Source organism: Protopterus annectens, chromosome 5.part0, assembly GCF_019279795.1.
Source record: "Protopterus annectens isolate FY-2018-M chromosome 5.part0, PAN1.0, whole genome shotgun sequence".
Taxonomy (NCBI): domain Eukaryota; kingdom Metazoa; phylum Chordata; order Ceratodontiformes; family Protopteridae; genus Protopterus; species Protopterus annectens.
The window spans coordinates 1,358,441,899-1,358,455,112 of record NC_056735.1 but is presented as its reverse complement, the minus strand read 5'-3'; the positions used below and the strand labels follow the sequence as shown (position 1 = coordinate 1,358,455,112).

The 13,214-nt window shown below is 35.5% G+C and overlaps 1 protein-coding gene across 9 annotated transcripts in view; it reads left to right on the top strand.

Annotated features, from left to right (window-relative positions):
• DLG2 (discs large MAGUK scaffold protein 2) overlaps nucleotides 1-13,214 on the top strand; it is a 4,792,098-nt gene that overhangs the window by 2,895,704 nt on the left and 1,883,180 nt on the right. For all 9 annotated transcript variants that reach the window (XM_044071159.1, XM_044071154.1, XM_044071155.1 and 6 more), the window contains one exon: nucleotides 5,163-5,307. In XM_044071159.1, the coding sequence (XP_043927094.1) occupies nucleotides 5,163-5,307 (145 nt within the window). The remainder of the gene's footprint in view (nucleotides 1-5,162; nucleotides 5,308-13,214) is intronic.

The following is a 13,214-nucleotide window of genomic DNA, read 5'->3' as shown; positions in this document are numbered from 1 at the left end:
TGCATGGTATCCAATGGCATTTTTAGGTCAATAGAAAGCCTTGGCATACTAGAACTTCAAGTGTGAATATGTGAGAGTGAATTCTAAATCCAGGGGTGTGGTATCTGAGTGTCCTCACCTTTTCCTGAGATTCCCAGGATGGTAGAATGAATGGGTCTTAATGGGAGGTTCGATGGTTGGCAGCACAACAGGAAAAATCCTGGCATAAAAATGATTTACAACAGAGGTACCAATTAATTTTGGTATAATTCTACAAACCCGATTTTCTACCTGAAGAACACCTTTCTGCTAGCAATATAGTTCTCAGAACAGGATACATTACTTAGGCTTTTTAAATTTGTCTTCAGAAAGCTAACACTCAAGTTAAAAAAGTTGTAGTGTATACTAAAAAGCTGAAGAGTATGCAAATATGTAAGTTTTAAAGTGGATAAATATTAATCTGCTAAGTAACCTGTTTCTTTCTCTCCAAGATATAATCAGGCCATGTAGCATTGTTAGACTAGCCTTGAGTTCAATCCAGCAAATACTTACAGACTGGAAACAGAATCATATCCTCTCTAAATAACATATGCACCTGGTGGCAGGGAATATAATACTCAATATTGGCATGGATTGGAGCACTGCAAAGTATCCATCCTGCCCTAAACACAATATTTCATTTCCCAGAGTATATTTCCCTCCCTTGATAACCCCCCCCATATTTTCACATATTAAAAAGTTTCCCCTTCTAAATCATTTATATCCTAGTTGTCAGCCTCTGTGCACACCATATTGGGGATGAATAAATCCCATGATTCTTTCCTTAATAATTTGTTTCCCTTGCTGTTACATCACATAGACTTTCACATCTGAAGTTTTTTGCTAACAAAAAACGTACAGAGCAATATACCAGTAGCAATGTTATTCATGATCTCATATCCACTGAAGATGTACAGTTATTCGGTCTCAAAATTCATAACTCTTTGACTTTGTGTTGTCATATAAAGCTGCATCGTTTCCCTACCTTAAGGCCCCAAACGTATTACACATTTTGCAGGCTAAAGGTGAATAAACCTGATAAACAGAGAGCAACTTCACTAATTAGCTGAACTTTCCAAGGTGGGAAATATGACAGTCTGGCTGACTCATTGAAGAATGACAGGACCTATAACACAAAATGACACTTTCTAAAAGGTCATGTTTTCTCGGTTATTTCTTTTCCCTTTTCCAAAATATTTCAAGGTTATATAATTTAAATGTAAGAAACAAACCTTAAACCTGACTACAAAAAAAGTAAACTGACATTTTTACTGAAGATTTCCAACCTTTATAGTACTTCTTACTGCTTCCATTTTAAGAAAATAAGACTGTGATTTGACAACTCCAATCAAGGCATTGTAATCTCATAAGCTGTGCCACCAGAGAGCATTATTGATTATAATGTGTAGCTTCATCAATATGTCTGTCCCAATGAGGACATTCAGGATTAGAAAAATAAGATTGGCATGAAGCATTTATTGTGTATACATACATACATACACACACACACACACACACACACACACACACACACACACACACACACACACACACACACACACACACGTGTGTGTGTGTGTGTATATATATATATATATATATATATATATATATATATATATATATATACATATATATATAGAGAGAGAGAGAGAATGAGAGACAGATAGCGAGAGAAATCTATATCTATATAGGTAGATAAATAGATATAGTGTATGTCATAGTGATCCTTGGATACTGGCATTCACTGTCAGAGCAGAGAAAAGTGCTTATGAGAGAGGCTTATGCTACAGATTCAAGCTGCTTGAAAACCCAGTGATTTACTGCATATAGTCCCACAACTGACACATGATGCAGTGCCCATGATATTGCAGTTTCACTTTAGAAATCAAAAATCACAGTTGGAAGTAGCAGACAAGAACTTAGCACTTATTGCATTGTTTGACATGAATAACCCACATGTTCTTGTAGTTCAGATTACATTTAACAATACACTAATGTCAGTGTTTAAGAGAGTGGTAATGTTATCTGCTACTTTATTTTTTCATGTCTCATTTATCCAATGCATTTACTTATTTATTGTTTAATTATTCCTCTGATTTCCTTTCTCTTATTCTAAGATGCTCTTATAAAATACTACAGTATATGTAAGTTATAACAAGTGTCTTCTTTAGTTTTGCAAAAACCTTTACGTACATGTGTCACTGCAGAATGTGTAAATGAAATGGGTATCAAGATCAGTTAATTTGTCTGATTAATAATACAGATAAATGGAGTACAGGATGAAAAGGCCATAAGACACTGTGAGGTATTGCGAGGAGTCATAAATGAATGCATTTGACACATTCATGGCCGCCATTTGGAATGTCTGCGAAATTAATCTCTTTCAGCTTATGTATTTCTGTTATGCACCATCAAGGATGAACATCTGAATGTATGCTTTTCTTCATTTAATGAATGCATATAAAAATCTGGGCTGAAATTCTTGAACTTCATTTCTCTTCTTATCTAGAGACATGCAATATTTCACTTAATGTCTACTCCATTTCATAGTAGCCCTACTACTATTACTGGTTCCAGCATCATATCCATAATGGATGACAGCTACCCAATACCATGCCCCTGTTTTTATACATCTGTTTTATTTAGTGGCAATAGCATTTGACATATTTTGCATTTATGGTAGCATTATGTCCTATTAACTGTTATAATTACAGGGGTTCATGGATAAAATGGCTGCTAGTTGTTGTGTCTTTCGGCTTTTCCCGGTTAGGGGTCACCAGAGCAGAACTCCCATCTGCTAATGATTGGCAGTAGAATTTTACATGGCGAGTTGCCAGCCCTGACGCACAACCTTCAATGAAGGTGCGCCCATTTACGCATGTCAAATGGGGGCTAGTTACAGTAAGAAAATGTGAGGTACACATCACAGTTTGAATACTCCACCTTTCATTTATGTACTGCATAACTCTGAATAAGACAGGACTGTGTTTGACTACTGAAATCAGTCTCAAGGAAACTTAACTTACTGACCACAGTCTGCCAACTGACCATGACACAAAAGCTCTGTTTTGCAGCATTTATGCTAGGGTGCTGCACTCTCTACAGCTTTCAGTACGTAGGTTATTCTCCTACATCACCAGTCTCTAAATATACAGTGCTGTGGTCACACCAACTTGGAGAAAAGGAAGTAATATGAAAATGTTTATCTGAATTCCTACAGACTCAGAGCTAATATATTTAGAGGGGACAGGACATCAACATCAGGCGATGCAGGGGGCAGAAACTACAAAATGCTGCATTTTTTATTCATTGATAAACACTCAAATGTTAGGTTTTTTTTTTTTTTTTTTTTTTTTGCCAAACACCCAGGAAGTGTTTCTTTTCAGATGTGACCAAAGAACACAGTCTGGGCCTCACAGAAGCCAAATGGAGGTAGGAGGAATCAAACCGTGAAACATGGATAATATGAAGCAACTCTTGAATTGACCTGATCCTTAATCTTCTTCATTAACTGCCAGACAGTTTAAAGGGCCATCACTATAGTGACTTGTGACAATCTACCAGGTGGCATTAAATTTCTGTGTTAGATTGCTTTTTTATTTATATCATGTCAGTTAACCTAAACAGATTCAACAAGAGACCACAATACCTAATTTTCAAAATACTGAAAACTCATTTGACTGAATCTCATTATAGTGAAAGTTTGCTATCCTGAATTTAAAAGTACTGAATTTTAAGCCATAGACATGCACACTTACAACACCAATAATTAACTCTTTCCAAAACTTAAAAACTACCTTCTAACCCTATTAACAGAAACTGAATTATATAAAACCAAATTATGTAGGGGGCTGCGCCCCCACACCCTGCAGCCCCTCACACCCCCAACTATATATATATATATATATATTGACTCCAGGATCGCACTACAGTGGGGAAAAGGGCATATACCTTTTATTTACCTTACAGTACTGTACACATTTCCACTACTGCAGGGAGCACATGAAACATCAACCATATTACTTTAGATACTTCCCATAAAAATGCAAAGAGACACCCCAAAATTTAGAAAGAATACAGCACTACTTTCTACACTATTATCGGTATTCTGATAGTTGTCACTTAAAGTTACAGTACTGTGTTTTTATCACAAGCAAGTCACTGGTGAAGAGAAACACACCACATCTATAGCTTAAAATTAATTATTTTGAAATTCAGGATTGTAAGCTCTCAGTATAATGAGATTCAGTCAAATGAGTATTCAGTAGTTTGAAAATTAGATATTGTGGTTGCAGTCATATAAAATTCAGTGTTTTGAGATTCGGTCATGTGAAGTGGACTCATATATATAAATATATATATATATATATATATATATATATATATATATATATATATATATATATAGGGTCTATATCAGAAGCTAGAAGTTTCAAAACTTTGAATCTGATATGGTTGACGCCATATGATCGAAGTCTTGAAACTTTGAATCTTTTAACGGAGATCTCCATACAGTGCGGAAAGGGAAGATTTCCCTTTTCTGCACTATAGTTCAATCTCAGAGTTGGTATATTTAAATAGCAGGGGGGTGTGGGGTGCCCCCCTGCTTAGAGCATTTAAATGGTTTATTTTTGTAGGTTGTTGTGTTTTATTACATTTTTGAAGTTTCAAGACTTTGGTTATATGTATATATAAATATATATATATATATATATATATATATATATATATATATATATATATATACATATATATATATATATATATATATATATATATATATATATATATATATATATATATATATATATATATATATATATATATATATATATATATATATATATATATTTATTTATTTATTTAATTTCAAACTAATGCTCTGTCTTCAGAAAACAAGCATCTAGGGTGTGTACCTGTTAGACATTTGATATATGTGTATCTAAGTTTAAATATAATCCTTCACTTACGTGTCTAATGAAGAAAATAACTATCACAGCGGACTGCATGTTCATTGCTTATTGCACATATTATAATGTCTCAGCAGGGTAACATATATATTAAAAGAGTCATGTTATATTATCAAATATTTCTGTTCAGTTGTTGGAAAGCGTAAAAATATTGTTTGTTTTGCTCTGCAGCATACTCTCCCCCATTGGAAAACCACATTCTTTCATCGTCTGCAAATAATGACACTTTGGAGTATAAGAGCGCGATGTCCCCAATCTCACCCTCAAGATATTCTCCACTTGTGAAACATTTTCTTGGTGATGATGACTTTGGAAGGTTAGATACGCTTTTCTTAAGTTATTTTATTACTCTTTTCAAATGGTCTACATAATAATTAAATGTGAAAATGTTAATTTTTAATGGTTATGAAGTAATAATGCAATTTCTTTTTACAGACTCTATCTCCAAGCTCCTGCAGTTTCTGAAGATAACATTTTTACTCAAAACTTTAGCATTAAAGTAGCCTGAGTCATCTAGTTGGCTTATCCACAGAACAAATACTAATAGACAAATAAATAAATATATGCCTTCTACAAATGCAAGGTTAAGCTATGTCTAACTTCGCAAATGTAAATGTTTGCAGAATATTCTAACAGAATTCTTCATTAAAGGATGGCACGTGCAGGGTTTAAATATACATGAGCCGTCTAAGTAATCCAAGTTTCTTTTTTTTTTTCTGTTTTTTGTGGGACAGGAAATATTGAGCATGTTAGAGTAGTAGCCTTGGAATATAACATATCTAGTGCACTACATCAGTCCTTAAATTCCTGATATTTTACCTTCTATGCAACCTAGGTTTGACTAGCAGACTGGGGATTGGATGGCAACTGGCACACGGGGGGGAGAATACACTGATGCTTCCAAATGTTCTGTTTTAGGACCACTACCATCCTCGCTGTTTATTAATGATATCACTCTCAACCTTCAAAGCCACAATATTATACTGTTCCCGTACCAGCAAAACACACTCACAGATATATGCACATGGCTTCATGCAAACAGACTTATAATCTATGCTTGTGTGCCACAACTACAGCTCAGTTGAACCCATGATCATTTAGTGGCTTAGACTTCTATGGTGCTGGCAGGGAGGCAGGGAAGGGTGTGGCCATCCATGAGGGGAGGACATTTGTTAAAGGCATTCCCTTGCGAAAGGTGTGGCCCATATCGGTGAGCAGCTCATGGACATTGTCAATGAATGTTAGTGGAGGGGTTAAGTTCATAATAATCCCCCTCGTCAGTAGAAGCAGTCACCAGCACAGGTCCTCCAGGATGCCCTTAAGATCCACGCAAGCCCCAGCTCACTTAGGGAAGTCTGAGGAAGGAAGTAGATTTACCTGTACATTGATGGGAGCACTAGGGAGGCTGGAATGAACCAGGGAGGAGGGAAAACCAATAAGCAAGCAAATGTTATGTGGTTTTCCAAAAAGAAAATGACCCTTGTTAGCCCTTTTATCTGTTACAGACATAAATGTTAATATCATCCCTAATGTCTAACAGAAAAATACCTAGGTCTAACTCTTGACTTTTTGATCAGCTTCACAACTCACAGATAACATCAGCTCAAAAGTCCTTTCCCAGCTCAAATTATGTTACCATAGCTCACACCTCCTCTGTCCAGCTACATGTATAGCCACAGCTAAAATGTTCCAATTTCTAAATTAGAAAACACACTGCACCTTATTAGACTCCACTCTGCTGACAAAACTCACAAAATTCAAACAGATGAAAGTAGTAGATGCAGATCTGCTCTCCTATTATACCATATGAGAGATCTTCCACTGGCTTCTTATCACTAACAAAGTTGTTCTGTTTCTAGGTACCTTAATTTATTTTATTCATTTTATTTATTTATTTAACATTTGTTTACCGGGATAGTCCAACTGAATGCATGTCCATTTTCAGCAGAGGCCCAGGGAGAAAAGCTCCACATAGTCAAACATACAAAAGGTTACACAAGAAGTTAGAAAACAATTAGAATATATAAAAAAGTGGTAGTATACCTTATGTGCATTGGTTTAGAAGTGTTCCCTAGTAGGGACTCACAGTTCTTGTGGACAAACGCAATTACAAGTAAGAATGGATACATAGCATGGTGTTGTAGTTAAATGTTATGATAATTACTGATTATACTATAATAATTACTGATTATACAATTGTTTTATAACTTAATCCGGGTTGGTACATGGGCATAGCCAGTTAAATTTAAGATACTGTTTAAGGTTTTTTTTGAAGAGACTTTTGGAGGATTGTAGGGTTATATAGTTTAGCAAGACATTCCAGGTTTTGCCAACAAAGTTGGTGAACAGGGATTCACCAGCTGAGTTATTAGCTTTGTGGGTTTGGACCAGTAATTTGTTGGCTGACTGTAGGGATCTCAGGTTGCTATATGGCTTAATAATATTTATAAGAGAGGGGGTATCTTTAGGGTGGTACAAAACTTTGTGCGCTATTAGGAGTTGATTGAATTGAATTAAGCTAGGCAGTTCTAGCCATTCTAGTTGTTGCAGGTTCTGGCAGTGATGGGTTCTATAGGTGGAGCCAGTGGCGAATCTGGCAATATGGTTGTAGCTATGGGACAGCTTACTTAGTTTGGTTTTATTGAGGTTTGAGAGTACAGGTGAGGCATATAAAAGAATAGAGGGTAGGTGTGATCGAGCGATTTCAGTCCTAGCCAGGGGGGTTAAGAGTGTCTTGTTTCTATACAGTGATCCAAGCTTCTTATTGATGGTCTGTATGGTTTTGTTGACCTGTAGGTCAAATTTGAGATTATTGTCTATGATAACCCCTAGAAGTTTAGTGTGTTAATCTGGGGAGATAGTGGTGCCATTGTTAGATGTAACAGAGATTGAAAGTGTGGTGGATCTACTAGTGTGGGCGAAGAGTAGAAGTTTAGTTTTATTGGGGTTCAGTAGTAGGCGTTGGTTGGCGAGCCAGTTCTCAATAGTGTTAAATGTATTTTGGGTTAGGATTTGCAGTTCAGACGGGGAGTGGCAGAGCAGATCAGAGTGGAATCATCTGCATATTGAATACAGGTAGCTTTAGGGATAGCAGTGTGAATATTATTGATAAAAATAGAGAAGAGTAGTGGGCCTAGTATGGAGCTTTGAGGACACCAAGTGTGAGAGGTAGCTGACTGGAGAGTTTGCCCTGCCATAATACTGCCTGTTGTCTACCAGTTAGGTAGGACTGGAACCACTGGATAGTGTGCAGGTTGAGGGAAATCAATTTTAGAGAAAGAATGAGAAGCTCATAGTTGACCATGTCAAAGGCTTTTGGTAGGTCAAGGAAGAGTGCAGAGGTTAGCCTTTTGTCATTTATGTTATTGTTTATGGTATAAGTAAAGGAAAGGAGGGATGAGGTGATGCTGTGGTATGGCCTGAAGCCATGCTGGGTGTTGGATAGGAAGTTATTCTGTGCATTAGTTGCTTGTGTACACATTTCCCCATTGTTTTGGCTAGTGGAGAAAGAATGGCAATGGGTCTATAGTTGGACATGTCTATTGAGCTACCACCTTTATGGAGTGGTATGACGTGGGATATTTTTCCAGAGGGAGGGGATAGCATTTTCGGATAAGGTTCTTTTGATAAGGATAGATATGGGATATGCAATGGCATCTGCAGCTATTTGTAGGTACACTGCAGGGAGGAGATCAGCAGCGAGGGTGGTAGGATTTAGTTTTTTTTAGGAGAATTTTGATAAAACTAGTGGATATTGGTTGGAGGCTAAATTCAGGGTGATCTGTGGATAAATTAGGCGTGTGGTTTAAGTTTGTGAAGGTTAGGTGATTTGCTAGGGATTGTATTGTTTTGGTGAAAAAGTTATTGAAAGTGCTAGCTGTGGTCTCTGCAGAACTATGGGTATGGTTAGCCAGGGTTGGGGTGGTAGAATGTCCTGGATGAATTAGTTGATTTCAGCCTGCCCAGAACTTTTGGGCGTTGTTTTGGTGTTTTTGTAGGAGATTACGGTAGAAGCTTTTTTTATCCAGTAAAATAGATTTTTTTGTGTCATTCCTGAGTTGATGATATTTTAGATGGTCAAGTGGGGCTTTGGTTGTTCTCCAGCTGGCCCAGGCTCTGTTTCTAGCTTTGATTTTAGATTTGGTCTCTTTTGTGAGCCATAGTGCTGTGTTTGATCTAGATTTTATTGTACGTGCTGGAGTATGGAAATCAAGGATACTTCGGAATTTAGCGTTAAAGTGAGCTACAGCCTCTTCTAATGGCAGATTTTTTAGTTTTGACCAGTCAACTGTTTGTAGTTCATATAGGAATATTACAGTGTCAAGGTTTCTTCTGTTTCTCACCATTTTATATTTGGTCTAGTGAGGGTTTCCAACCTTATGTTTTATGATATAGGTTAGAAAATGGTCGCTAAGGTTGTCAGGGAGAGTGCCAGCAGTATACAGTCGGGGTTGGTTGTTAACTAGGATCTAGTCCAGGATACTTTCCCTGTTGGTCGGTTTGTTTATCATAGTGTGAGAGGTTATAGTCTGTTTAAGCCCAGATAAGTTTATAGGAGTGAGGTGTGTTCAGAGGAGCAGGGGTGCCAGTCAGTGTTAAAGTCAGCAAGAACTATGGTTTCTTGGGGATAAGTAGTGGATAGCCAGTACAGGATATCCTCTAGGGTATTTAAGTTGTTGCCTGGCAGAATGTATCCACAGACGATGTTTAAACATGTGTACTGGTTAATCTGTAATTTGGTTATGAGGAGTTCAGCATTGTTGAATGGAGGTGGCTGAATGGTGTCTCTATTAACAGTTAGAGTGTTTTTGTAAAGGACTGCTATCCCACCTCCTTTCTTAGTAGCACAGTCTAACCAGTGTAAATTTTATCCTGGGGGTAGTATTTCATTGTCAGTAGTACTAGGTTTTAGCCAGGATTCCGTAAGACACATAATGTCTGGGGAGTGGGTTGCTAGGAGGGCGTGTAGGTTGGGAATCTTATTGTTAATACTTCTAATATTTAGGTGAAATGCTAGGAGGGAATTAGTGGGAGTAAAAAGGGGTAGCTTGACTGTTGGGGTTGTGGTAGGGGAGTCGAGGTTATTGGGTGTGCATGGGCCAGGGTTGGGATGAATATCCCTGTGTGTTATAAAGTTATAGTGATAGGATATTCTGAGCTTTAGAAGTTTGTTTATTAGCTTTATATAGTCTTTGTCTTTAGGATTGTGTTTTGTGGTTTTACAGGGGTGATATATTATTGAGGGTTGTATATTCGGTTTGCTGGGGATGGCACAGTGTTTGGTGTTATGTGTGTAGTCGTGGGTGTCTGTTTGACCTTGTGGGTAGTGAATAGCATGGTCAAGTATTTGTTCATAGGCAGTAAGATGGTAAAATAGAAACATTATAGGCATTAGGGTTCTTCAAAATACTTACAAAAAATAACTACCTGAGAAACAGTCAAGATGATATGTTTTCACCTAACAGAACAAAATTCCAACTTGCAAATTATATAAAAGCCTTCTCTAAAGTGGGACCTGCTCTTTGAAATAACTTGCCTAATAATGTAAAAAACAACCTGCCCTTACATAGCTTTAAAGAAATCTCTGCAAGATTTTCTACAGGATGAAATTAAGTGCACTTGCTTCCTTGATGTTAGCTAATCTGTCTGCGTGTATAACAATTTCATAGTAGCAACATAACAGTTTTACTTGAATGTATTTCTCACAGGAAATGTATCTTCTATTTCAATTGTGCATAGTGTATACATGTCTTTCTATAAATATTCTCTAATAATCTGTTAGAATTTGAAATAAAACATTTTCTTTATGATGATACCAATGAACATATGAAAGTCTTTGACTCACAACTGCACTACAAAATAAAACACAATCCAGACATGTATCTTTTCCTCACATTATACATACAATTTTTCATGTCTTGGAAATTATACAGCCAAACAAAAGAGCAAAAAGGTCACACAGACAAACCATTCAGCAAAAACTGCAAGAAAAACCCAGCCAATCTAGAGTTTTCACTGCATGATACTTCAAACCTTCTGTAATAGAGCCCCATGGGATACATGCAAATGACTCTCCCCCCAAGGACATCAAGCATTTCATCCACTTGGCCTCTAAATGTCCACACCCCTCTATTAGCTTTCAAGTCTTCATGATCACATTCAGGCCAACAAAGAAAACCCCATCCAGCTGCAGAAATGCATGTTTTGGCCCTTCCATCGACCTCGTCATCCCAGTGTAAATGGATAGTTTGGATATACTTCAGATACACAAGTCTTTAAATGCAGTTGATGCCTGACTTATAGTGTCAGCACCTCTCATGTTCAGCCGGATTTTAGCTTTCATATAACAACCAAGTCTTTTGCTGGTTGCTTATTTAATTTAAATGTATTTATGAAAGTGTAAAAGTGAATGCCTTCTTGCATAATTAACAATATGAACAACCCTGAGGTATCTGTCATGATGTTCAATATACAGTGAAAATACCAATGTAGGTTTTCTTCAGCTTCATCTTAGGTATCAGCTGATATCATAGAAGACACTTGGTTCTGGTAGTGTACAGATACCAAACTATTGCCTTTTTGTAAAGACTAATAAAAAACTAGTAAAGCAGGCAAATCTCCAGTGCACTGTATTCTATGGATGTAGTACCTATCTATTTTTATTAATTTTAAAACAAATATTGTACAAAATTATTTAAGGATAAATAGATGTCCACAACAAAAATCAAACACTGAAAACTAAATCATTAAAATTTAACAAGTTAATCACTTAATTTTGACCAAACTCTAAAGTGGTGAGTAATATCTGAAGTTCTCAATTTGACAGTTGACAATTCTTTTTTCCAGGCATTTTTGCTAAATTAATGAATTAATTGAAAGAAAGGGTAGTTTTACATTTCCAATTCTTTATGAGTATTTTTCTTGCTGTAGCTAAAATGGGCCAAAGGAAAAGCACCGGCACCATAGGAACAGATCATTAAATAAGATTAAGGAGTTAGACATGATAAAATTTTCTGTCCGCAAAGCTTGGGCAAAATTTTTAAATTCAACCCAAAAAAGGAGTTACTGTTTTACAATCTAATATCATATAAACCAGTCTTCATTATACCTCCAACAATTAATTTTCCCATAGTTATATATTAAAGCCACTTTATGTGGAGTTATAAAAGCTCTGTGAAGAAATCTTCACATATATATTTTCCAGTAAAAAGAAGAAATAAATTTTCTGACAGCTTTAAGAATTAAACATTTATTTGCATCAGAAAAGCCCTTCTCATTAATCTTAGTTGAGTAATTCCAAAATAATGAATCTGTGGACCCACATTCTGCTCTTATTATTTTATAAATTATTGATATATATATATGATTTATTCTTATTTGAGTTACTATTGATTCTGAAAAAAAAACTTAAGTATCTTTGGAATATCTTTTTTTAAAAAATCCATGAGACTTTATTTTATCACTAACATGTTTTTTTACAAGATTATATAGTCAACCAATTATTATTTTCTAAACAATGTCATGCAAAAAGCTAATCTGTATTATGTGATTTATTTCTGATTAATTACTGGTGCCAAAAAATTTTAATTGCATGTCTAAGGTCTAGCATTTTGTTCATATTAAAAGTTCACAAACAACTCACAGTATCTGACATAGGGAACAATAAAAACAATATATAATTAGAATTTCTGAATATTTTAAAATGTATAAGGATATAATCAGTAAAGGAAGAGGAATAGTATTTTTTTTATTTTCATTTAAACATAAGTGTTTTAAGATCCAGTAAAATTCATTAATTTGAAATTTAGAGAAAGATTCTACAACGCAGCTGTTATTATTTATTAATCTTTCATGAATAGATTTCCAAGTAGATTGGTAAAAGGAATTTAACCATGGAGATATTCAGTTGAGAAGTATGCATTTGGCATATAATTCAGTATTAGGAAAACTTAATTCACCTTCTTGTCAACTTTTAACATGTCGATCAAAGGATATTCTTTGTTTATTGAGGAACCAGAGAAAATTAGGAAAAGAAGAATTTAATTTCACAAAGATTTTTTTTTTGGAGGAAGAATAATTAGTGATAGTATTTAGAAAATAATTTTTGGTAGGATTATCAATTTTATTAAAGCAAGTATATCTTTCACTGTAAAATTGTTCTAATTATTAATTATTTTAGTAACGGCGCCTATTAAATTACTATAATTTACTGCTATTTAGTCT